This window comes from Salmo salar, chromosome ssa20 (genome assembly GCF_905237065.1).
Source record: "Salmo salar chromosome ssa20, Ssal_v3.1, whole genome shotgun sequence".
In the NCBI taxonomy this organism is placed as follows: Eukaryota; Metazoa; Chordata; class Actinopteri; order Salmoniformes; family Salmonidae; genus Salmo; species Salmo salar.
The window spans coordinates 56586879-56610440 of NC_059461.1; the positions used below are offsets into that span (position 1 = coordinate 56586879).

Here is a 23562-nt window from a genome sequence, read left to right on the forward strand (position 1 = left end):
TTATACTTGCGTACTATTGTTTGTACAGATGAACGTGGTACCTTCAGGCGTTTGTAAATTGCTCCCAAGGATGAACCAGACTTGTGGAGGTCTACAATTTTTTTTTTAGGTCTTTCTTTTGATTTCCCCATGATGTCAAGCAAAGAGGCATTGAGTTTGAAGGTATCCCTTGAAATACATCCACAGGTACACCTCCAATTGACTCAAATGATGTCAATTAGCCTATCAGAAGCTTTTAAAGCCATTACATAATTTTCTGGAATTTTCCAAGCTATTTAAAGGCACTGTCAACTTAGTGTATGTAAACTTCTGACCCACTGGAATTGTGATACAGTGAATTATAAGTGAAATCTGTAAACAATTATTGGAAAAATTACTTGTGTCATGCACAAAGTAGATCTCCTAACCGACTTGCCAAAACTATAGTTTGTTAACAAGAAATTTGTGGAGTGGTAAAAAAACTTTGAATGACTCCATCCTAAGTGTATGTAAACTTCCGACTTCAACTGTACACCTTGGCCTAAACATCAGCGCCACAGGTAACTTCCACAAAGATGTGAACGATCTGAGAGACAAGGCAAGAATTGCCTTCTATGCCATCAAAAGGTACATAAAAGTTGACATACCAATTAGGATCTGGATAAAAATACTTGAATCAGTTATGGTTGTGAGGTCTGGGGTCTGCTCACCAATCAAGAATTCACAAAATGGGACAAACACCAAATTGAGACGCTGCATGCAGAATTCTGCAAAAATATCCTCTGTGTACAACGTAAAACACCAAATAATGTATGCAGAGCAGAATTAGGCCGATACCCGCTAATTATCAAAATCTAGAAAAGCGCCGTTAAATTCTACAACCACCTAAAAGGAAGCGATTCCCAAACCTTCCATAACAAAGCCATCACCTACAGAGAGATGAACCTGCAAAAGAGTGTCGTGTCTTTGGGTCACCATTAAACTGAAGACATGTTTATCAATTAACTCCCTGTAATTATTATCACGCGATTAAACTGATTAATCGTTTAATGGTAATTAACTAGGAGATCGGGGCACCAAGGAGAATATTCAGATTACAAAGCTATAATTTTCCTAATATAACTTTTCCTATATTATAATATTATATTCTATTATAGTATAGGCCGATTATCTTCTGGTTTAAATGGTGTATTTTACCTCGTGTTCAGTCTCATTCCAAACGTCGTAAATTGTTGTATCTGCACGAACCCAGTCTTTACTAAAATCCTCCATACATCAATTGTCTTAAAATCATTTATTTACTACACTAAGTAATTAACAGAAAACATACAAACAGTAATTATCGTCACAAAGGATTGGTATAGTAATGTGCGCTAATGGCTAACAGGCATGGCTGGTCTGTTAGACAATGGGTCATAAACGGTCAGCTGAGAAGGTACACAGAGTTCATTAATATTAACAATTGACAATTGAAGGCTCGCTCATTCGGGAACAATTGCAATCAATATATATTTACGCTCATGTGTCGTCGTTCTTTGTTGGAGCGTCGTTCTGATGGAGAGTTTTGTCTCTCTCTCTCTCTCTCGGTTAGAATGGATCTTTCAAAGCGACATTCATTAATGTCGTCATAGAATGGATGTTTCGTTGGTCTTCGCGTTCGATGATATAATTTACTTAGCTGCAGACTAATAATTAATATCAAAGACTTGTTCTTATTCTGTCGGTCTCGATAGTCTAAAAGTTAACCACGTGGTGTAGTTCACTTTCAGTAGAGGAATTGGATGGTAAAACCTATTGGCCATGGAGTGGAGGCCTGGTCTGGAGAAATGTAAATCAGGGTGGGTTTTATAGTGACCCTTGAACAGCTTGTCAAATGACGCCTGGTCCTGTATGTGTCCCTGGGGGCGTGCCTATGACTGAGTTAGACTTGGTTACAGAAATACAATTCTATCACATTACATCAGTACATAGCATCTCAATGTATTACAAAAGCTTTATCCTTATTAATACATTCTATACAACCATTATGATGCAAGTCTCAAGCTGAGGCTATTATATAAACCGTTTTATGGTAATATGGCTATATTGTCTCTTCTGAGTATCACAAAATTGTACCAAGCGGATCAGTTTGTAGCTGGATTCTTCACCAATCTTCCATACCTTCTCCAGAACACAAATGTCGCTTGGCTCCCCAATTCTGTGAGTTGGAAGAATTTCCTGTGTCTCTCTATGGGCCATGTGGCCAGAGACTCTCCTGGAATTTTAGAGTTTTTACAACCCTTTCACACAGGGCCTGGGTTGGGGGGAAGGTAGGTTGGGTGGTGGTGCAAAAGGGGGGGGGGGGTCAACTGTCCTCCCTGTACCAAAAGAGGCCAACGTCATGACAAGAGTCTCCTAAGCAAGCTGGTCCTGGTGCTCTTTTCAAACACAAACAGACCCCACAGAGCCCCAGGACAGCAACACAATTAGACCCAACCAAATCATGAGAAAACAAAAAGATAATTACTTGACACATTGGAAAGAATTAACAAAAAAACTGAGCAAACTAGAATGCTATTTGGCCCTAAACAGAGAGTACACAGTGGCAGAATATCTGACCACTGTGTAACGCAGGCCGTATAAAGGGGACCAAGGCGCAGCGTGTATAGTGCTCATATTTACTTTTTAATGAATACACAAAACGACCGACAACAGTTCCGTCAGGTGACATACACTAAACAGAAAACAACTACCCACAAAAACCCAGGAAGAAAAAAACCCTACTTAAATACGATCTCCAATCAGAGGCAACGAGGATCAGCTGCCTCCAATTGGAGATTAACCCAAACAACCCCAACATAGAACTAGAAAAACTAGAACTTAAACATAGAAATAGAAAACCCAAAACACCCCCTGTCACGCCCTGACCTACTCTACTATAGAAAATGACATCTTACTAGAGTCAGGATGTGACAGACTGACCCAAACTTAAGGAAAGCTTTGACTATGTACAGGCTCAGTGAGCGTAGCCTTGCTATTGAGAAAGGCCGCTGTAGGCAGACCTGGCTCTCAAGAGAAGACTGGATATGTGCACACTGCCCACAAAATGAGGTGGAAACTGAGCTGCACTTCCTAACCTCCTGTCAAATGATTTACCATATTAAAGACACATTTCCCTCAGATTACACAGATCCACAAAGAATTTGAAAACAAACCTGATTTTGATAAACTCCCATATCTACTGGATGAAATAACACAGTGTGCCATCACAGCAGCAAGATTTGTGACCTGTTGCCACAAGAAAAGGACAACCAGTGAAGAACAAACACCATTGTAAATACAACCCATATTTATGTTTATTTATTTTCCCATTTGTACTTTAACCATTTGCACATCGCTACAACACAGTATATATTCATAATATGACATTTGTAATGTGTTTATTATTTTGGAACTTCTGTGAGTGTAATGTTTACTGTTCATTTGTATTGTTTATTTCACTTTTGTATATTATCTACTTCACTTGCTTTGGCAATGTTAACATATGTCTCCCATGCCAATAAATCCCCTTGAATTGAATTTAATTGAGAGATGGGGTCCTGATGCTCAGACACCGAGCCAATCTCCCTGACAACAAGGCCCAAGGCAAATGCACACAAGCAGCAGGGTGTGAAAACTGTGCAGTGCAGACTTATCTTTCTACAGAGATAAAGGAATAGAGCTGTGATTTCCCTCCCTCCTATCTTCACATTCTTCTTTTTTGGCACCTTTACCTCTTAAGTTTCTTTACCTCTTGTCATGTCACCTTTTCTACTACATTTGAGATTATGGGCGGTTGTGTGTCAATATGTCTGTGTGCGCACACACAGAGGGAGTGATAAACGTCAAAACTCGACAATTACGTTTAATCATTCATTCCGACTGGTTAAGGTAAAGGTTGAGGTTTGGGATAGGGTTAAAATAGAAAAACATAACAATGAGTGCCTAACAATGTGACTGAACCCACAATCCTCTGAGTTGTAGAGCGCGGTTTAAAGTTCATGAACATTCAAAATCATGTTTTTCATGAAATTGGATGATATTTGGATAAAACCAAATCAAAGAATGATGCCCAAATTATGAAAAATGACGAGTTTTGATCGTAAAGTTACTGATCCCCTCCCCCATGTCAAACACTTGGATTCAGGAGGCGGGATTATTAAGGGAAAGGGTGGCCCTAACTCTCATGTTAATACACCAATGGTAACATGATATTCTCTTACCTAATTTAAATAAGTACTGCCTTGTAACCAACATTGGAGAAGGCGTGTTTGCAGAGGGACGTGGTTTATATAGCTACTCTACTGATGCCAACATTTGACTGTAGCATGTCAGCAAATACAGTATAATTACAATTTTACACTATTCATCTATGGCAATCAAATCAATCAATCAATCAAATTTATTTTTATATAGCCCTTCGTACATCAGCTGATATCTCAAAGTGCTGTACAGAAACCCAGCCTAAAACCCCAAACAGCAAGCAAAGCATGTGAAAGAAGCACGGTGGCTAGGAAAAACTCCCTAGGAAAAACTCCCTAGAAAGGCCAAAAACCTAGGAAGGAACCTAGAGAGGAACCAGGCTATGAGGGGTGGCCAGTCCTCTTCTGGCTGTGCAGGGTGGATATTATAACAGAACATGGTCAAGATGTTAAAATGTTAAAATTTTCATAAATGACCAGCATGGTCAAATAATAATAATCATAGTAGTTGTCGAGGGTGCAACAAGCACGTCCGGTGAACAGGTCAGGGTTCCATAGCCGCAGGCAGAACAGTTGAAACTGGAGCAGCAGCACGGCCAGGTGGACTGGGGACAGCAAGGAGTCATCATACCAGGTAGTCCTGAGGCATGGTCCTAGGGCTCAGGTCCTCCGAGAGAAAGACAGAAAGAGAGAAAGAGAGAATTAGAGAGAGCATATTTAAATTCACACAGGACACCGGATAAGACAAGAGAAATACTCCAGATGTAACAGACTGACCCTAGCCCCCCGACACAAACTACTGCAGCATAAATACTGGAGGCTGAGACAGGAGGGATCAGAAGACACTGTGGCCCCATCCGATGATACCCCCGGACAGGGCCAAACAGGCAGGATATAACCCCACCCACTTTGCCAAAGCACATCCCCCACACCACTAGAGGGATGTCTTCAACCACCAACTTACCGTCCTAAGACAAGGCCGAGTATAGCCCACAACGATCTCCGCCATGGCACAACCCAAGGGGGGGCGCCAACCCAGACAGGAAGACCACGTCAGTGACTCAACCCACTCAAGTGACGCACCCCTCCCATGGACGGCATGGAAGAACACCAGTAAGCCAGTGACTCAGCCCCTGTAAAAGGGTTAGAGGCAGAGAATCCCAGTGGAAAGAGGGGAACCGGCAAGGCAGAGACAGCAAGGGCGGTTCGTTGCTCCAGCCTTTCCGTTCACCTTCACACTCCTGGGCCAGACTATACTTAATCATAGGACCTACTGTAGAGATAAGTCTTCAGTAAAGACTTAAAGGTTGAGACTGAGTCTGCGTCTCTCACATTGGTAGGCAGACCATTCCATAAAAATGGAGCTCTATAGGAGAAAGCTCTACCTCCAGCCGTTTGCTTAGAAATTCTAGGGACAATTAGGAGGCCTGCGTCTTGTGACCGTAGCGTACGTGTAGGTATGTACGGCAGGACCAAATCGGAAAGATAGGTAGGAGCAAGCCAATGTAATGCTTTGTAGGTTAGCAGTAAAACCTTGAAATCAGCCCTTGCCTTAACAGGAAGCCAGTGTAGGGAGGCTAGCACTGGAGTAATATGATCAAATTTTTTGGTTCTAGTCAGGATTCTAGCAGCCGTATTTAGCACTAACTGAAGTTTATTTAGTGCTTTATCCGGGTAGCCGGAAAGTAGAGCATTGCAGTAGTCCAGCCTAGAAGTAACAAAAGCATGGATTAATTTTTCTGCGTCATTTTTGGACAGAAAGTTTCTGATTTTTGCAATGTTACGTAGATGGAAAAAAGCTGTCCTTGAAACAGTCTTGATATGTTCTTCAAAAGAGAGATCAGGGTCCAGAGTAACGCCGAGGTCCTTCACAGTGTTATTTGAGACGACTGTATAACCATCCAGATTAATTGTCAGATTCAACAGAAGATCTCTTTGTTTCTTGGGACCTAGAACAAGCATCTCTGTTTTGTCCGAGTTTAAAAGTAGAAAGTTTGCAGCCATCCACTTCTTTATGTCTGAAACACAGGCTTCTAGCGAGGGCAATTTTGGGGCTTCACCATGTTTCATTGATATGTACAGCTGTGTGTCGTCCGCATAGCAGTGAAATTTAACATTATGTTTTCGAATGACATCCCCAAGAGGTAAAATATATAGTGAAAACAATAGTGGTCCTAAAATGGAACCTTGAGGAACACCGAAATGTACAATTGATTTGTCAGAGGACAAACCATTCACAGAGACAAACTGATATCTTTCCGACAGATAAGATCTAAACCAGGCCAGAACTTGTCCATGTAGACCAATTTGGGATTCCAATCTCTCCAAAAGAATGTGGTGATCGATGGTATCAAAAGCGGCACTAAGATCTAGGAGCACGAGGACAGATGCAGAGCCTCGGTCTGACGTCATTAAAAGGTCATTTACCACCTTCACAAGTGCAGTCTCAGTGCTATGATGGGGTCTAAAACCAGACTGAAGCGTTTCGTATACATTGTTTGTCTTCAGGAAGGCAGTGAGTTGCTGTGCAACAGCTTTTTCAAAATTTTTTGAGAGGAATGGAAGATTCGATATAGGCCGATAGTTTTTTATAATTTCTGGATCAAGATTCAGCTTTTTCAAGAGAGGATTTATTACTGCCACTTTTAGTGAGCTTGGTACACATCCGGTGGATAGAGAGCCGTTTATTATGTTCAACATAGGAGGGCCAAGCACAGGAAGCAGCTCTTTCAGTAGTTTAGTTGGAATAGGGTCCAGTATGCAGCTTGAGGGTTTGGAGGCCATGATTATTTTCATCATTGTGTCAAGAGATATAGTACTAAAACACTTTAGTATCTCCCTTGATCCTAGGTCCTGGCAGAGTTGTGTAGACTCAGGACAATGGAGCTTTGGAGGAATACCCAGATTTAAAGAGGAGTCTGTAATTTGCTTTCTAATGATCATGATCTTTTCCTCAAAGAAGTTCATAAATTTATTACTGCTGAAGTGAAAGCCATCCTCCATTTGCGAAGGCTGCTTTTTAGTTAGCTTTGCGACAGTATCAAAAAGAAATTTCGGATTGTTCTTATTTTCCTCAATTAAGTTGGAAAAATAGGATGATCGAGCAGCAGTGAGGGCTCTTCGATACTGCACGGTACTGTCTTTCCAAGCTAGTCGGAAGACTTCCAGTTTGGTGTGGCGCCATTTCCGTTCCAATTTTCTGGAAGCTTGCTTCAGAGCTCGTGTATTTTCTGTATACCAGGGAGCTAGTTTCTTATGACAGATGTTTTTAGTTTTTAGGGGTGCAACTGCATCTAGGGTATTGCGCAAGGTTAAATTGAGTTCCTCGGTTAGGTGGTTAACTGATTTTTGTCCTCTGACGTCCTTGGGTAGGCAGAGGCAGTCTGGAAGGGCATCAAGGAATCTTTGGGTTGTCTGAGAATTTATAGCACGACTTTTAATGCTCCTTGGTTGGGGTCTGAGCAGATTATTTGTTGCAATTGCAAACGTAATAAAATGGTGGTCCGATAGTCCAGGATTATGAGGAAAAACATTAAGATCCACAACATTTATTCCATGGGACAAAACTAGGTCCAGAGTATGACTGTGGCAGTGAGTAGGTCCAGAGACATGTTGGACAAAACCCACTGAGTCGATGATGGCTCCGAAAGCCTTTTGGAGTGGGTCTGTGGACTTTTCCATGTGAATGTTAAAGTCACCAAAAATTAGAATATTATCTGCTATGACTACAAGATCCGATAGGAATTCAGGGAACTCAGTGAGGAACACTGCATATGGCCCAGGAGGCCTGTAAACAGTAGCTATAAAAAGTGAGTGAGTAGGCTGCATAGATTTCATGACTAGAAGCTCAAAAGACGAAAACGTCATAGTTTTTTTTTTGTAAATTGAAATTTGCTATCGTAAATGTTAGCAACACCTCCGCCTTTGCCGGATGCACGGGGGTATGGTCACTAGTGTAACCAGGGGGTGAGGCCTCATTTAACACAGTAAATTCATCAGGCTTAAGCCATGTTTCAGTCAGGCCAATCACATCAAGATTATTATCAGTGATTAGTTCATTGACTATAACTGCCTTGGAAGTGAGGGATCTAACATTAAGTAACCCAATTTTGAGATGTGAGGTATCACAATCTCTTTCAATAATGGCAGGAATGGAGGAGGTCTTTATACTAGTGAGATTGCAAAAGCGAACACCGCCATTTTTAATTTTGCCCAACCTAGATCGAGGCACAGACACGGTCTCAATGGGGAAAGCTGAGCTGACTACGCTGACTGTGCTAGTGGCAGACTCCACTAAGCTGGCAGGCTGGCTAACAGCCTGCTGCCTGGCCTGCACCCTATTTCATTGTGGAGCTAGAGGAGTTAGAGCCCTGTCTATGTTCGTAGATAAGATGAGAGCACCCCTCCAGCTAGGATGGAGTCCGTCACTCCTCAACAGGCCAGGCTTGGTCCTGTTTGTGGGTGAGTCCCAGAAAGAGGGCCAATTATCTACAAATTCTATCTTTTGGGAGGGGCAGAAAACAGTTTTCAACCAGCGATTGAGTTGTGAGACTCTGCTGTAGAGCTCATCAATCCCCCTAACTGGGAGGGGGCCAGAGACAATTAATCGATGCCGACACATCTTTCTAGCTGATTTACACGACAATGATACTTACAGTATGTCTCCCCTTTCATCTGTGTCTGGTGTTAGCTAGTTACTGGCTAGCTACGTCTTCAGCCAGCATGGAACCAAAGAGCGGGAAGGGTCGTTCAAAACTCTGAAGCGGCTGTCATGTCAGTGCTGTTGTGAACCGCATCACAAGAGACATGCCAAAAGGGATGCATAAAAACATTTACTTCATTAATCATGTTTCCATCCACAGTTTTTATACAAGTACAGTCATTCCATATGAAAGAAAATCATGACAGCTGTGATGGAAACAGGAAGTTTCGGTACAATTCTATAAATGCAGACAGATAATTTGTTTCTTCTACATGGCGGGATCTTTTTGTGTCCGTAAAATGAATTATGCGAGAAATGGTGGTGGAAATGCCTTTATGCGCAAATATAGATATAATAACCATCATATCGAAGCAGTGGCTATTTTAGCATGTAAATCTTGTTGGGGCAAAGTCCCCTAACATTTTTTTTTATGCATGCCAGCAAAGCCACTACACAACACAACACTAAACAATACATTAATTGCACTATAACGGTGACAAGCGGTGCCAACAAACTGTTACCTCCTACATAAAGCTGTCCCAACAGCAGAGCTTTCTTTTCAGCACCATAGAGTGAATCCTTACCACCACTACACCTGGCTATCAGCGGAGCCTTGTCTGGCAGCGAAACAGTTCATTCAGCCACGTTTACTGCCTTTAAAAAAAAAAACAGCTTATATGGCTGACCTTATCTCCCTGGCATATTACATTTATGCAGCAGCATACAATACATTTTTGGACTCACCTTGTTGTGCGTGGCAGTCCTTCGTAGGAAAATGTAGTCATCAAAGATTTACAGTTCCGAGTTGGATGACCGTTCAAAACATATTTTCCCAGTCTGACTTCCCAGTTGCAATGCCTGCGGTTAGCTACTGTCACCGATTCCTTCCAAACAACTCACTGTTGAATTTGCGATTTCCAACTTGTTGTGTAATGTTTATGTCCAATGGTTGATGAGCACCGATATGTTTTATCTATAATTTCTCTTCATTATTTCTCCTCATATGACAAGGATTAAAAATGATTTTCCAGTAGATTGTCGTCTTGATTATTGATGATGACTGCTAGCTAAGATTTAGAAAGTATGATGTTGACATGATCAGTCCAATCAAAGCTACTGTAGATATAATTTGACATCATTTTGTCTGTGGCCAATGACCTTGAGCCTTCTTGGAAGGGCACTTCTAATGTAACTCGATGGCAGCACACAAAGGGCTCACATTCTTGATGTCTACCCTTACTAAAGGCGGGTGACGTAGTGTCCCCATGAGTGACAGAACACTGAGCCAATCACGGTGCAATGCTGAGCCAATCACGGTACAATGCTCCTATTTTCTGCTGGCCTACCCCACCACCACAGAAAGCACTGAGCTAGGCTGTAACACCTGCATTTTGGAGCTGCCTGTTTGTACACAGCTTTATTAAGTCAATGATATGTGTGTATATATATATATATATATATATATATATATATATATATATATATATATATACTTGCCTGTATATATATATATATATATATATATATACTTGCCTGTATATATATATATTTTACATTGTTTGCAAACTGATATGTGACATGTATTAATGGCAAAATAACATGCATAACAGGCAAGTCCCCCCCCCCCACACACAAAAAAAAAGTGTATATAGAAGTAAACTTAGTGATGATATGGTTTGTGGTCCTCCCACTAAGACTTGGAAACCATGCAGTTTATTAGTCTACAGATGTTATTAGTTATGATGAACTTCACAGGGTGCTGAAAGTGCAGGGTGATCTTGATGCTCCTTTCTGATAAATACCGAGGTTCTTATTCTGGTGACATGATGATCGATGCTTGACTGCCTTTTGACAAACACAAATATTCTCCGTCTTATCCATAATAATCTCATAATGTAGACTAGCCTACTGTACTCACACAGCCTACCTGCACTGTATCAGCTAGCTGTTGGCTAGAGGGCAGGTGCCCAGACCAGAGTAGGCACATTTGCTATTTAAAGCAACAGTTTTTCTGACAAAACTATCGGTAGAGTGGAAAACATGTTGAACTGTAGATTTTGATTACATGAAAACCTAAGTGAAACATGTCTTTGTGTGTTCACTATGACACCACATACTGAATTTTATCTGCAACCAGTCTGTTTGGTGGAAGCACACCACTGGTCATTTTTTTTGTAATATTCTCATGATAATTTGTGGCCAATTGGATGGAAACCTAGCTAGTGATGCAATTTTAATGTAGTTTGAGTTAATTGTGTATCACCAAATTAGTTTGAGATTATTTTACTGCTCACTGCATCCAAGTTTCTTGACATAGGCATTTCAAAGAGCTGTAAGTCAAGGCAAGCTCATGAATATAAGCTCCCTGCCCACTCAGGGTGTCTTTTCAAACTTCCTGGTAGTTAGCCATGAGAGAAAAAGTCATTTTTCTAAAATTGTGAGCATTTCTATCCCCCCCAAATATTATGTGTGATATTTTAGTCACTCTAAAGGTTTTTTACATGGGGACCTTTAAGTCCTATCTCTATCGCCATCCACAACGCGCTAGCAAGCCGTGAGCCTGCTCGATGCCCCTAGTGACCGGTATGGAAGGTATCTCCCGACGTCCCGGGGACCTGGACAAACGTCTAATTCTGCAGTCTATCTGGTTTGACCTGGCTTCTCTACTCCCACCCGCCTTCTACATCCTGATGTTCTTATGAGAAAGGCTGATCATAAATTGAGGTCACCCTCAATCAAACTTCCACTTTGTCACACCTTCTGCAATCGCTGCCACCATCTCTGCCACTCTCAAGGTGCCCCCCTTGCCGCTTCCCTCCTCCCCTCTCTCCACCCTCCCATCTGTCCTCCCTCCCTCCTCAGGAGAATGGTTCCATCACAAGCTGTTTTTATCAGGATCATCGCCATGGTAGCGCAGAGAGGAGACTGCTTTATTGTGAAGGGACTGTGTGTGTGAGAGAGAGAGAGTGTGTGTGTGAGCATTTATGAGGGTGTTTGTGTCAGGCTATGTATGTGTGTTGGCCTGTGTATGTGTGTGTGTTACACAGTCAATATAACCCAGGAGCATGTTGATTGTGTCAGTGATTGTGTAAGTGTGTGTAGTTCATCGGGCTAATGAAGATAGGCTCTCAGGGTCTGCTGATTCATTTATCCAGATGCACGGAGGACTCAATATCACCCAGACTGATGGACATTATCTCACTGTCACTGTAGAGAGGGAGGGATAACCTGCTGGAGTCTCTGGGTTTCTGCGTGTGTCTCAGACAGGATCTTTTCTTTCTTTCTCATAGATTATGCATGTATGAGCTACACATGGACACGTCCAGCCCAAAGCAGGAGGTTTAAAATAAATACTTACTAGTCGCCAAAGTACCGGAGCATGTCTTTAAGTATGGGTTTGCTGGCTTGTGTTGAAGAACAATGCCTGTTTGTTTGTATGTGTTTGTGTGTGGGCGGGAGGGAGGGAGGGAGACTGGGGACGGGGGACGGGTTTGTGCATGTGTGTAGACAAAACAGATGCTGTGGGCTACATCCCAGTGAGTCCACAGAGCCACCTCAACACCCACAATGGGGTCCTTCACACTCCCAGAACCCCACAGCATTCCTGCCACCAGACCAGATGCTCTCTCCCCCCCCTCTCTTTCTCGTTCCTCTCGCTCACGCTTTTTCTCCCTTCATCTCTCTCAGGGTATCAGGGCAGTATGTGTGAACAGAGAGTGGACCCATGTGCCTCCAGCCCCTGCCACAACAACGGGAGCTGCTTCCCCCAGGGTCCCGGCCTGGGCTTTGGCTGCAGCTGTGCCGCCGGCTTCACCGGCCCGACCTGTGCCCAGCTGGTGGACTTCTGTGCCCTCAACCCCTGTGCCCACGGGATTTGCCGCAGTGTGGGCACTAGCTTCAGGTGTCTGTGTGTCCCAGGTGAGCCATCCTGTGTCTGCGAGCGAGTGTGTGTTAGTATGGGGGTAATCTGATCCACCTCCCATTACCCACACTATAGATGAGCTGTAAAACTAGCTAACAGATTGATTCTCCCACAATAAATATGATATTACAGTGAACCTGCCACATATAATATACTGCATCTTAAATTAGCATTGTTACTACTCACTATTCCACAACCCATTCCCCAACCCACCCAGTGATATCATTGATGCAGACACAGAGTACGTAATACCATGCCCATTATGTGCTCATTGATCATGCCACTGGTTTTTATGGCTACATGCTCAGATTAATGGTGTGGAATGATGACAAATCATTATCCTTATTCAGCAATTACCCAGCTGTGTGACCAGACCTTGGTTAAAATACTATTTGAAATCAATTACCCAGCTGCGTTCATCCACCTCTGGCCTGCTGGCCCCCTACCTCTGCGGAAGCACAGTTCCCGCTCAGCCCAGTCAAAACTGTTCGCTGCTCTGGCACCCCAATGGTGGAACAAGCTCCCTCACGACGCCAGGACAGCGGAGTCAATCACCACCTTCCGGAGACACCTGAAACCCCACCTCTTTAAGGAATACCTGGGATAGGATAAAGTAATCCTTCTAACCCCCCCCCCCCCCATATAGATGTACTATTGTAAAGTGGTTGTTCCACTGGATATCATAAGGTGAATGCACCAATTTGTAAGTCGCTCTGGATAAGAGCGTCTGCTAAATGACGTAAATGTAAATGTAAAAAATGTCAATGACTTTAGCTGGGCTTGATTGAGCTTGCCTGGTACAAGGGAACAAATAGAATAGTCGCAAAATTGCAAACCCCGCTCATTTGGCACTCCAGGCAGGCTTAAACAAATGGTAGTAATATTGGAAATATTTCAAATAGTATTTAAACCCAGGTCTGGGTGTGACTGCAGGAGAACGACCCTATCAGTAGAAGCATCAACACAGTGTGACAGGCTGCTGCTCCTCCCTATCAGTCTGTCCTAGAGTTCCCTTTATATGTCTTTCTGCCTTTCAGTTTTCATCTTGATGTAATTTGCAATCTTATGTTGGATGGGGAGTGAGACACTCTAAATTAGTAATGGCTATAATTTTTTTTTACAGAAACAACCCAATTCCACCATTTTAGATCACTTCACTTAAAATAGTTCCTTTGGGGAATCACACTATCCATTCAGACTGTCCTCTGTAGCCAGATACTTCTCACTGTGTTCATACTCTTATTAGTATATTCTTGTCTCATACCATTGCCTTATGGTATTTGTTCTCTCATTGAAACAACCTCAACATTCCCTTATATACTGTACAGTGCATTCGGAAAGTATTCAGACCCCTTCACTTTTTCCACATTTTGTTACGTTACAGCCTTATTCTAAAATTGATTAAATCGTTTTTTTCCCCTCTTTACACAATGCCTCATAATGACAAAACTGTTTCTTTTTATTTAGTAAAAATAAAAAACGGATATCACATTTACATAAGTATTCAGACCCTTTACGCAGTACTTTGTTGAAGCACCTTTGGCAGCGATATCACACATATCACCCAGTATATCCACACATATCACCCAGTATATTCACACATAATATCACCCAGTATATTCACACATAATATCACCCAGTATATTCACACATAATATCACCCAGTATATTCACACATAATATCACACTGTATTATCACACTGTAATAAGGGTCGTCAAAAGGAGACCAAAATGCGGCGTGTGAAGTGCTCATATTTACTTTTAATGAAAACACTTTGCAAAATAACAAAACGACCAACAACAGTCCCGTCAGGTACAAACAACGAAACGGAAAACAACCACCCACAAAACCCCATGAAAAACAGGCTGCCTAAGTATGGCTTCCAATCAGAGACAACGAAAAACACCTGTCTCTGATTGGAAACCATACCCGGCCACAACATAGAAAATACAACATAGAACGACAATGTAGACAACCCACATAGAAAACAGAAAACCCCAAATACATAGACAAAAACACCCCCCTGTCACACCCTGACCAATCTACTATGGAAAAATGACCTCATTCTAAGGTCAGAACGTGACACACACAGTATATTCACACATAATATCACACAGTATATTCACACATAATATCACACAGTATTATCACACAGTATATTCACACATAATATCACACATTATATTCACCCAGTATATTCACACATAATATCACACAGTATATTCACACATAATATCAACCAGTATATTCACACATAATATCACACAGTAAATTCACACAGTATATTCACACATATCACACAGTATATTCACACATATCACACAGTATATTCACACATATCACACAGTATATTTACACATAATATCACCCAGTATATTCACACATAATATCACCCAGTATATTCACACATAATATCACCCAGTATATTCACCCAGTATGTTCACACATAATATAACACAGTATGTTCACACAGTATATTCACACAGTATATTCACACAGTATATTCACACATAATATCACCCAGTATATTCACCCAGTATGTTCACACATAATATAACACAGTATATTCACACAGTATATTCACACAGTATATTCACACAGTATATTCACACATAATATCACCCAGTATATTCACACATAATATCACACTGTATTATCACACTGTAATAAGGGTCGTCTAAAGGAGACCAAAATGCGGCGTGTGAAGTGCTCATATTTACTTTTAATGAAAACACTTTGCAAAATAACAAAACGACCAACAACAGTCCCGTCAGGTACAAACAACGAAACGGAAAACAACCACCCACAAAACCCCATGAAAAACAGGCTGCCTAAGTATGACTTCTAATCAGAGACAACGAAAAATACCTGCCTCTGATTGGAAACCATACCCGGCCACAACATAAAAAATACAACATAGAACGACAATGTAGACAACCCACATAGAAAACAGAAAACCCCAAATACATAGACAAAAACACCCCCCTGTCACACCCTGACCAATCTACTATGGAAAAATGACCTCATTCTAAGGTCAGAACGTGACACACACAGTATATTCACACATAATATCACACAGTATTATCACCCAGTATATTCACACATAATATCACCCAGTATATTCACACATAATATCACCCAGTATATTCACACATAATATCACCCAGTATATTCACACATAATATCAACCAGTATATTCACACATAATATCACACAGTATATACACACAGTATATTCACACATAATATCCCCCAGTATATTCACACATAATATCACACAGTATATTCACACATAATATCACCCAGTATATTCACACATAATATCACCCAGTATATTCACACATAATATCACACAGTATATTCACACATATCACCCAGTATATTCACACATAATATCACACAGTATATTCACCCAGTATATTCACACATAATATAACACAGTATGTTCACACATAATATTACACAGTATATTCACACATATCACACAGTATATTCACCCAGTATATTCACACATAATATCACCCAGTATATTCACACATAATATCACCCAGTATATTCACCCAGTATATTCACATAATATCACACAGTATATTCACACATAATATCACACAGTATGTTCACACATAATATCACACAGTATATTCACCCAGTATATTCACATAATATCACACAGTATGTTCACACATAATATCACACAGTATGTTCACATAATATCACACAGTATGTTCACACATAATATCACACAGTATGTTCACACATAATATCTGTAATGGGTGCGTGTTGGTGGCAGGGAAGTCAGGCGCAGGAGAATCAAACTTGGTATAAACGGAGTTGTTTAATCAGTACTTTACAAAACTCCAAAACCAAAAATACTAAATAATAAAAAGTGGGTACAAAACCCGTCGCGCACCAACACATAATACACAAATATACAAATCAAACAATCTCTGACAAGGACATGGGGGGAAACAGAGGGTTAAATACACAACATGTAATTGATGGGATTGGAACCAGGTGTGAAGGAAGACAAGACAAAACCAATGGTAAATGAAAAATGGATCAGTGATGGCTAGAAGGTCGGTGACGTCGACCACCAAACACCGCCTGAACAAGGAGAGGGACCGACTTCGGCGGAAGTCGTGACAATATCACATAGTATATTCACACATAATATCACACAGTATATTCACACATAATATCACATAGTATATTCACACATAATATCACACAGTATATTCACACATAATATCACACAGTATATTCACACATAATATCACATAGTATATTCACACATAATATCACACAGTATATTCACACATAATATCACACAGTATATTCACACATAATATCACATAGTATATTCACACATAATATCACACAGTATATTCACACATAATATCACACAGTATATTCACACATAATATCACACAGTATATTCACACATAATATCACCCAGTATATTCACACATAATATCTCTGTTCACCTTTCACGCTAACCTATTCTATGTTATTCTCCATTGCTCTTCATCTCGTTCTCTCTTTGGCTTTCTGTCCCTCTCTCTCTGTCCTCCTCTCTTCTCTCTCTTTATCTCTCTTCCCTCACCTCATTTCCCTCTCCCTCTCCTCTGTCATCTGGTTAATTTTTATTAGGATCTCTTTTATTAGGTGAGACAGTTGCTTTGCGCTTCCTTCCAGACCATTGTCTCTCTGCAACCATTGTTTGACTACACAAGTTGGGCAGATGATGCCGTCCAATCACACAGCTCCATTCAGACAGCCCCCATCTAACGGGAATGATGTCATTGGTGATTTGCAATCAGACTCGTTTAAGGAAATAATTGACCTTTTCTCCTGTTCATCAATATGCCAGCTGGTGTCTACGTCCTCTACGAGGAGAGGAGGCTGTGAGGGATCTGATATATATAGTGGATTCCAGGCTCCCTGTATCCATATCAGGCAGAGGAGAGTCAGACTAGTCAGAGGATATGGGTCTGGGAGTCTGGGAAAGGCACTTGACATTTCACTGGCTTTTTATGAGAACCTCTGGGATTTATCAAGGCTTACTTTGTATGTAAATGTTTCCTCTCATGGTGAACGACAAACACATGCACACACCAGCAGAAAGCCAGACACGCACGCACAGCCTGACACACACTCACGCATGTATTGCACATACCGACATGTCTATACTCAGTACGGTATCTTCTGCTTGTAAGCTCTGAAGAAAGAACACAATGTCCTACATCAACTTTGAGATTCTGTCAATCGCTGTGTTCTGACCTTGGGCTCATACTGCTTCTCTTTTATAAGGAAAAACACCAAGACCCACAATTCTCAGTCCCAGTGCAAACCTGCCACCCAGTGGCAACTGGGGTGTACTGCATTTAATAGACATCACTAACAATCACGGCTGAATCATGGCTATATATCGACGGAACCATAGAATTGCATCTAGAATTAATTTAATAAGATGTCTGTGGATGTAACATCCACAAGGTTTTGCCATAGACATGTAGGCAAAGAAATATGTTTGACTTGTTCCATCTAAGTGATCATCTCTATATATAAATAAAGGTACATTAAACCACTTTTAACTCACCCTCATAAAAAAATGATATGTGCTGAGGAGTCTATCACCGTGATCTTCTCGTTAGTGATATCTAAACATAATCATTACTTGAACTGTCATCTAATATTATGATCAGACAGTGTGACTTTATGTGTGTGTGGTGTGTCTCCTAGGGTACCATGGTCTGTACTGTGAGGAAGAATACAACGAGTGTCTGTCAGCCCCCTGTCAGAACTATGCTACCTGCAGAGACCTCATCAACGCTTACGAATGTGCCTGCACTCCCCAGTATGAAGGTAGGTGTGTGTGTGTGTGTGTGTGTGTGTGTGTGTGTGTGTGTGTGTGTGTGTGTGTGTGTGTGTGTGTGTGTGTGTGTGTGTGTGTGTGTGTGTGTTGATTTCAATCCAATGTGACTCAACGGGGACAGTTTTAAGTATGTTATCCCGGGGTGGGATTGTGTGATGATGCTGATACTGCTATATGTATGCTAATTCGATGAGTTTATACAGCCTGTATTATAAATGTATCCATATAAATGATTGTATGTTGTCTACAGTATGCGTTTATGTAGTAAATTGCGAGATAGTGTGCTGTGCTGATGTGAACTGTCATGTGTAGAGCAGACCTGGATTCAAATACTATTTGTAATCATTTCAAATATTTATGCTGTCCTTTAATGAGCTTGTCTGTTGCAATGAGCCAATACAAAAGTCCTAAAAGTGCAAACACAGCCCCCCTGGCACTCCAGACAGGCTAAAGCAAATGCTTAAAGTGTTTGAAATATTTCCAAAGGTATTTGAACCCAGGTCTGTAGAGAGTACTGTGTGTGAGTCATTAATGGGTCATATGTGTTTGTCCCTGTGCAGGCAGACACTGTGAGATCTACAGGGATCCTTGTCTGAAGGCTCACTGTCAGAACGGAGGACACTGTGAGAGTGTGGGCCTCAACGCCACCTGTGTCTGCCCACCTGGTTACCTTGGTGAGCATTTCAACTCTGTGTGTGTGTGTTTTGTGTGTGTGTGTGCATGCGTGTGCGTGTGAGTACACGTCTGTCACCCAGTCTATCATAGTAGGCCTTGGGGACACAGGTGGGAGTAGGCTGTTCTGACTAGGGAGCAAACCACCTCTGAACCCCTTCAAAGTATACCTGTACCTGCTGTTCCCCCCCCCGCCCCACTATTGGTTATCTCAGGGGAGGACTGTGAGGTTGACATCAACGAGTGTGAGAGCAATCCCTGTCATCACGGAGGAACCTGCATCGACCAATCAAATGCCTACACCTGCCACTGCCCCCCAGGCTGGGTAGGGGCCAGCTGTGAGATACGTAAGTACATTACCCAGAATCCCCTTGTTGTGGGAGTAAATGATGAAATATGATTACATGTACATGCCTTTCTTAGGTTATTCATAAGTCTGTCTGTCTCTTTCTCTCTCAGACTTGCAGTGGAAGACCACCCACCCCGAGGACACCCTGACCAACATGCCGCGTCACTCCCTCTACATCATCATCGGCGCCCTGTGCGTGGCCTTCGTCCTCATGCTCATCATCCTCATCGTGGGCATCTGCCGTATCAGCCGCATCGAGTACCAGGGCTCGTCTCGCCATGCCTACCAGGAGTTCTACAACTGCCGTAGCATCGACAGCGAGTTCAGCAACGCCATCGCCTCCATCCGCCACGCCAGGTGAGACGGCACAAAGCTCTCTGAACCAGTCACACCTCAGGGTAGACTAGGCTTGTTTACTATAAGTATACAAGTGCCTCAACGTTGTTAATATTTAATGTATTAAATTGATTCAGCCATTAGAAACACCTCCTGTTATAGCTTTGCTATTTACCGGGAGATAAAGGCCCATTCAAGTTTCCAATGTTTTTAATGCACAAGTACAGTGAAATGCCTTTCTTGAAAACTCAAAACCCAACAATGCAATACTCAATAACAATGTCATACACGAGACAAAGGCCCATTCCGGTTGATTTCAGGCTAATCTTGGAAGATTACCAGCACTAGGGTATACTCACCTGTAATACACTGTGGGTAAATGTGTAATGCCTCTCTTACAACACCATATTTATATTACTCTGTTTGTAACATGCAACATCTCCTTTATAACCCTACCCTCACCTGTCACCTGTATTTCATTCTCAACCTAGCAACTCTACACTTGAAACATTAGGAACTGTCTTGCATGTAGCTAACTGTCCTACCTGAAGTGATGTTCCATATATGTGTTTTCTTCCCCTCTCTCAGATTTGGGAAGAAGTCCCGGCCGGCCATGTACGACGCCGCACCCATCACCTACGAGGACTACAGCCCTGACGACAAGCCCCTGGTCACTCTGATCAAAACAAAAGATTTGTAGAAAACACAGCGGCAACACACCCACCCACACACAGTATCACGCATCACCTGTTCACACATACAACTAACAGCACATGTTCGGACGTGCACCAATATACACAAATTCAGTTAATGAAAACCATTTAGTATTTCTTTAGATAAAAATGAACAAAATAAATGTAGTGGAGAAAAAAAACAATAGTTATGCGGAAAGATAAATACAAATCTGGAATTTGATACATCTATTTTACTGTTGGAATATCCATTAAGCTACTGTAGCATAAGAGCGTATCTTTTTTAGTGGGTGTTGGGTGATATTGCCATCTTGGTTGCTTCTTCTCTCCAGTAGAAGGTGACTACATTACCCAGGATGCCATTGGGGTCCTAGAGGGGTGGTTCCTGATGTCCCTCACCAACTCATGAGCTCAGTTTAAAGTGTAGATTCAGCAGAGGCTGTCGATAGGAGTTCTTACAGGTGTGGTAGAAATAGGTGCACTTGTCATAGTGCAGTACGATATATATCTTTCTATATAAAAAATCTGCAGTAGGTTGCCTTACTTGGTGCATGGGTAGATTCAATGTTTTCTGCATCATTTTGAAACCCTCCGTGTATTGTGGTTGATTTACTGTGTCTTTGCCAGGTTTGTGGCAAAATCGTCTCCTTCTTCAGGCAACAACGTGGGGTAGCGGTAGAAGAGATGTACAAAACCACTATGGGGGAAGCTTTAAAACAGCATTTTTTTAAAACATTGGTTGTCATGTTTTTATTATTTACATGCAAGTTCTGTACAAATAAAGGAAGAGTAATAATTGTGTTTTTTGCAGGAGTGGTCCGAGTAGCCAGTGGGCGGGTCTTGTGTGGATGACTGACAGGTGGGGGTCAGCTGGTGGCTCTGCTCCAGTTATATATGTGCTTCTGTGTCCCAGGTATAGGTGTCTCTCTCTGTCTGTGTGCGGTTGTGTTGTTCCACTCAGGGTCAACCCCTGGATGCATTCGTTTGGGGCGCCGGATGGGCGGCACATTTTAGACCATTCCATTGGTTCTTGAGTGAAATCTCCGCCCACCCGGAGCACCGAGTGAGCTCTCCACTTGACTGATGTTTTGCCTACTCGGGTCGTCTTTTTTTAAAAGAGAAGAACCACATGATTATTATCTATGTTCAATGATGTAACAATAAAGGTTGAAGTGAACACAAACCCAGCTGGTGTCTCGTGTGAGTTCCGTAGTGTTTGTTCTTATTATGACACCAGAGGTCTATTTGTGTCTAGGAAAACATTTGACTCACAGGGTTCTGTTGACTCAATGGAAATGTACTATGACAAGACTTGGTCATTGTAATACACGTGTATAAACATGAATTTAATATGTAAAACCTCATTGACTCACTCATCCCGTCACGCCGGCTGGAGCATTGGGCAGCAACAAAGGATCTTCACTTCCTGTGGTCCTTGGCCGTCTTCTCCGCTGTGCTCCAGCTCTGCTGGTGTTGCTGGAGTTCAGTCTTCACTCGTCATTGTTCTCCATGTTGTCATGGGCCTCCCTTTCTTCTGTCTGCCTTCTGGAGTCCAATGGACAGCTAACCTTGGAATGGAATCAGTATTTCTTCTGTCCAATCCAACTCCAGCAGCGTCTCTTGAGTATTGTGACCAAAACCTCAGCAATTAGATCTCAATACTTTTGAAATGGAAAAAATAATACTGAAGTCGCAAAGATGATTTATCACGACTTGACATGAGAAGTGGGTTTGGATAACCTCCAAAGCACAAGACTAAGTACTATTTTTTGACTAAACTAGTGCTTTGAAAACCAACTCAAAATTGTATCATATCAATATTGGGCATTTCACAACTCCTGAGAACCTAATCAGTCTTAACAAATTAAGGAAAAACTGAGGTTTTGTAAGTACTGGTGTTATCTAGCATCAATCTACCAAAAGACATGCTAAATACAGAGACACTATAGGAACTCAATAACACTGGCCAGAATGAGGAGTGTCCATAGACGCAGTACCCACTACCATAGGAAAATGGGCAACATGTTTCCACCATTAGACAGTCCCTCCATGTCTCTCCATAACCAGTTGCCCCAGACAACATGTCAGCAGTGGGAAATACCCATATAAGGAGTGTTGTTACCCCGTGTACGGCCTTGGTGACCTCCTGCTTAATCCAGATGTTCCCAGAGTAAACATCTGTAAATAAAGGTTGGCTGTGGCGTCGTCTCGTCACTCACTGCGCCTACACACACACACACATACACATACACACACACACATACATGTGAACGCATGGACACACACACACACGTATTCACGCATGGACACACACACACGTGCGCATCGACACACACACACACAAACACACACACACACAGATACACAGACAGACAGACAGACACATACAGTGAGGGAAAATAGTATTTGATCCCCTGCTGATTTTGTACGTTTGCCCACTGACAAAGAAATGATCAGTCTATCATTTTAATGGTAGGTTTATTTGAACAGTGAGAGACAGAATAACAACAAAAAAATCCAGAAAAACGCATGTCAAAAATGTTATAAATTGATTTGCATTTTAATGTGGGAAATAAGTATTTAACCCCCTCTCAATCAGAAAGATTTCTGGCTCCCAGGTGTCTTTTATACAGGTAACGAGCTGAGATTAGGAGCACACTCTTAAAGGGAGTGCTCCTAATCTCAGCTTGTTACCTGTATAAAAGACACCTGTCCACAGAAGCAATCAATCAATCAGATTCCAAACTCTCCACCATGGCCAAGACCAAAGAGCTCTCCAAGGATGTCAGGGACAAGATTGTAGACCTACACAAGG

General features: G+C 41.8%; 1 protein-coding gene across 1 annotated transcript in view; it reads left to right on the forward strand.

Annotated features, from left to right (window-relative positions):
* LOC106580885 (delta and Notch-like epidermal growth factor-related receptor) overlaps positions 1–21934 on the forward strand; it is a 77589-nt gene extending 55655 nt beyond the window's left edge. The window contains exons 8-13 of the mRNA XM_045703650.1: positions 12589–12819; positions 18566–18688; positions 19259–19372; positions 19586–19717; positions 19830–20076; positions 20644–21934. Coding sequence (XP_045559606.1) covers positions 12589–12819; positions 18566–18688; positions 19259–19372; positions 19586–19717; positions 19830–20076; positions 20644–20755 — 959 coding nt within the window. The 3' untranslated portion in view covers positions 20756–21934. The remainder of the gene's footprint in view (positions 1–12588; positions 12820–18565; positions 18689–19258; positions 19373–19585; positions 19718–19829; positions 20077–20643) is intronic.
* The last annotated feature ends 1628 nt before the right edge of the window (positions 21935–23562 follow it).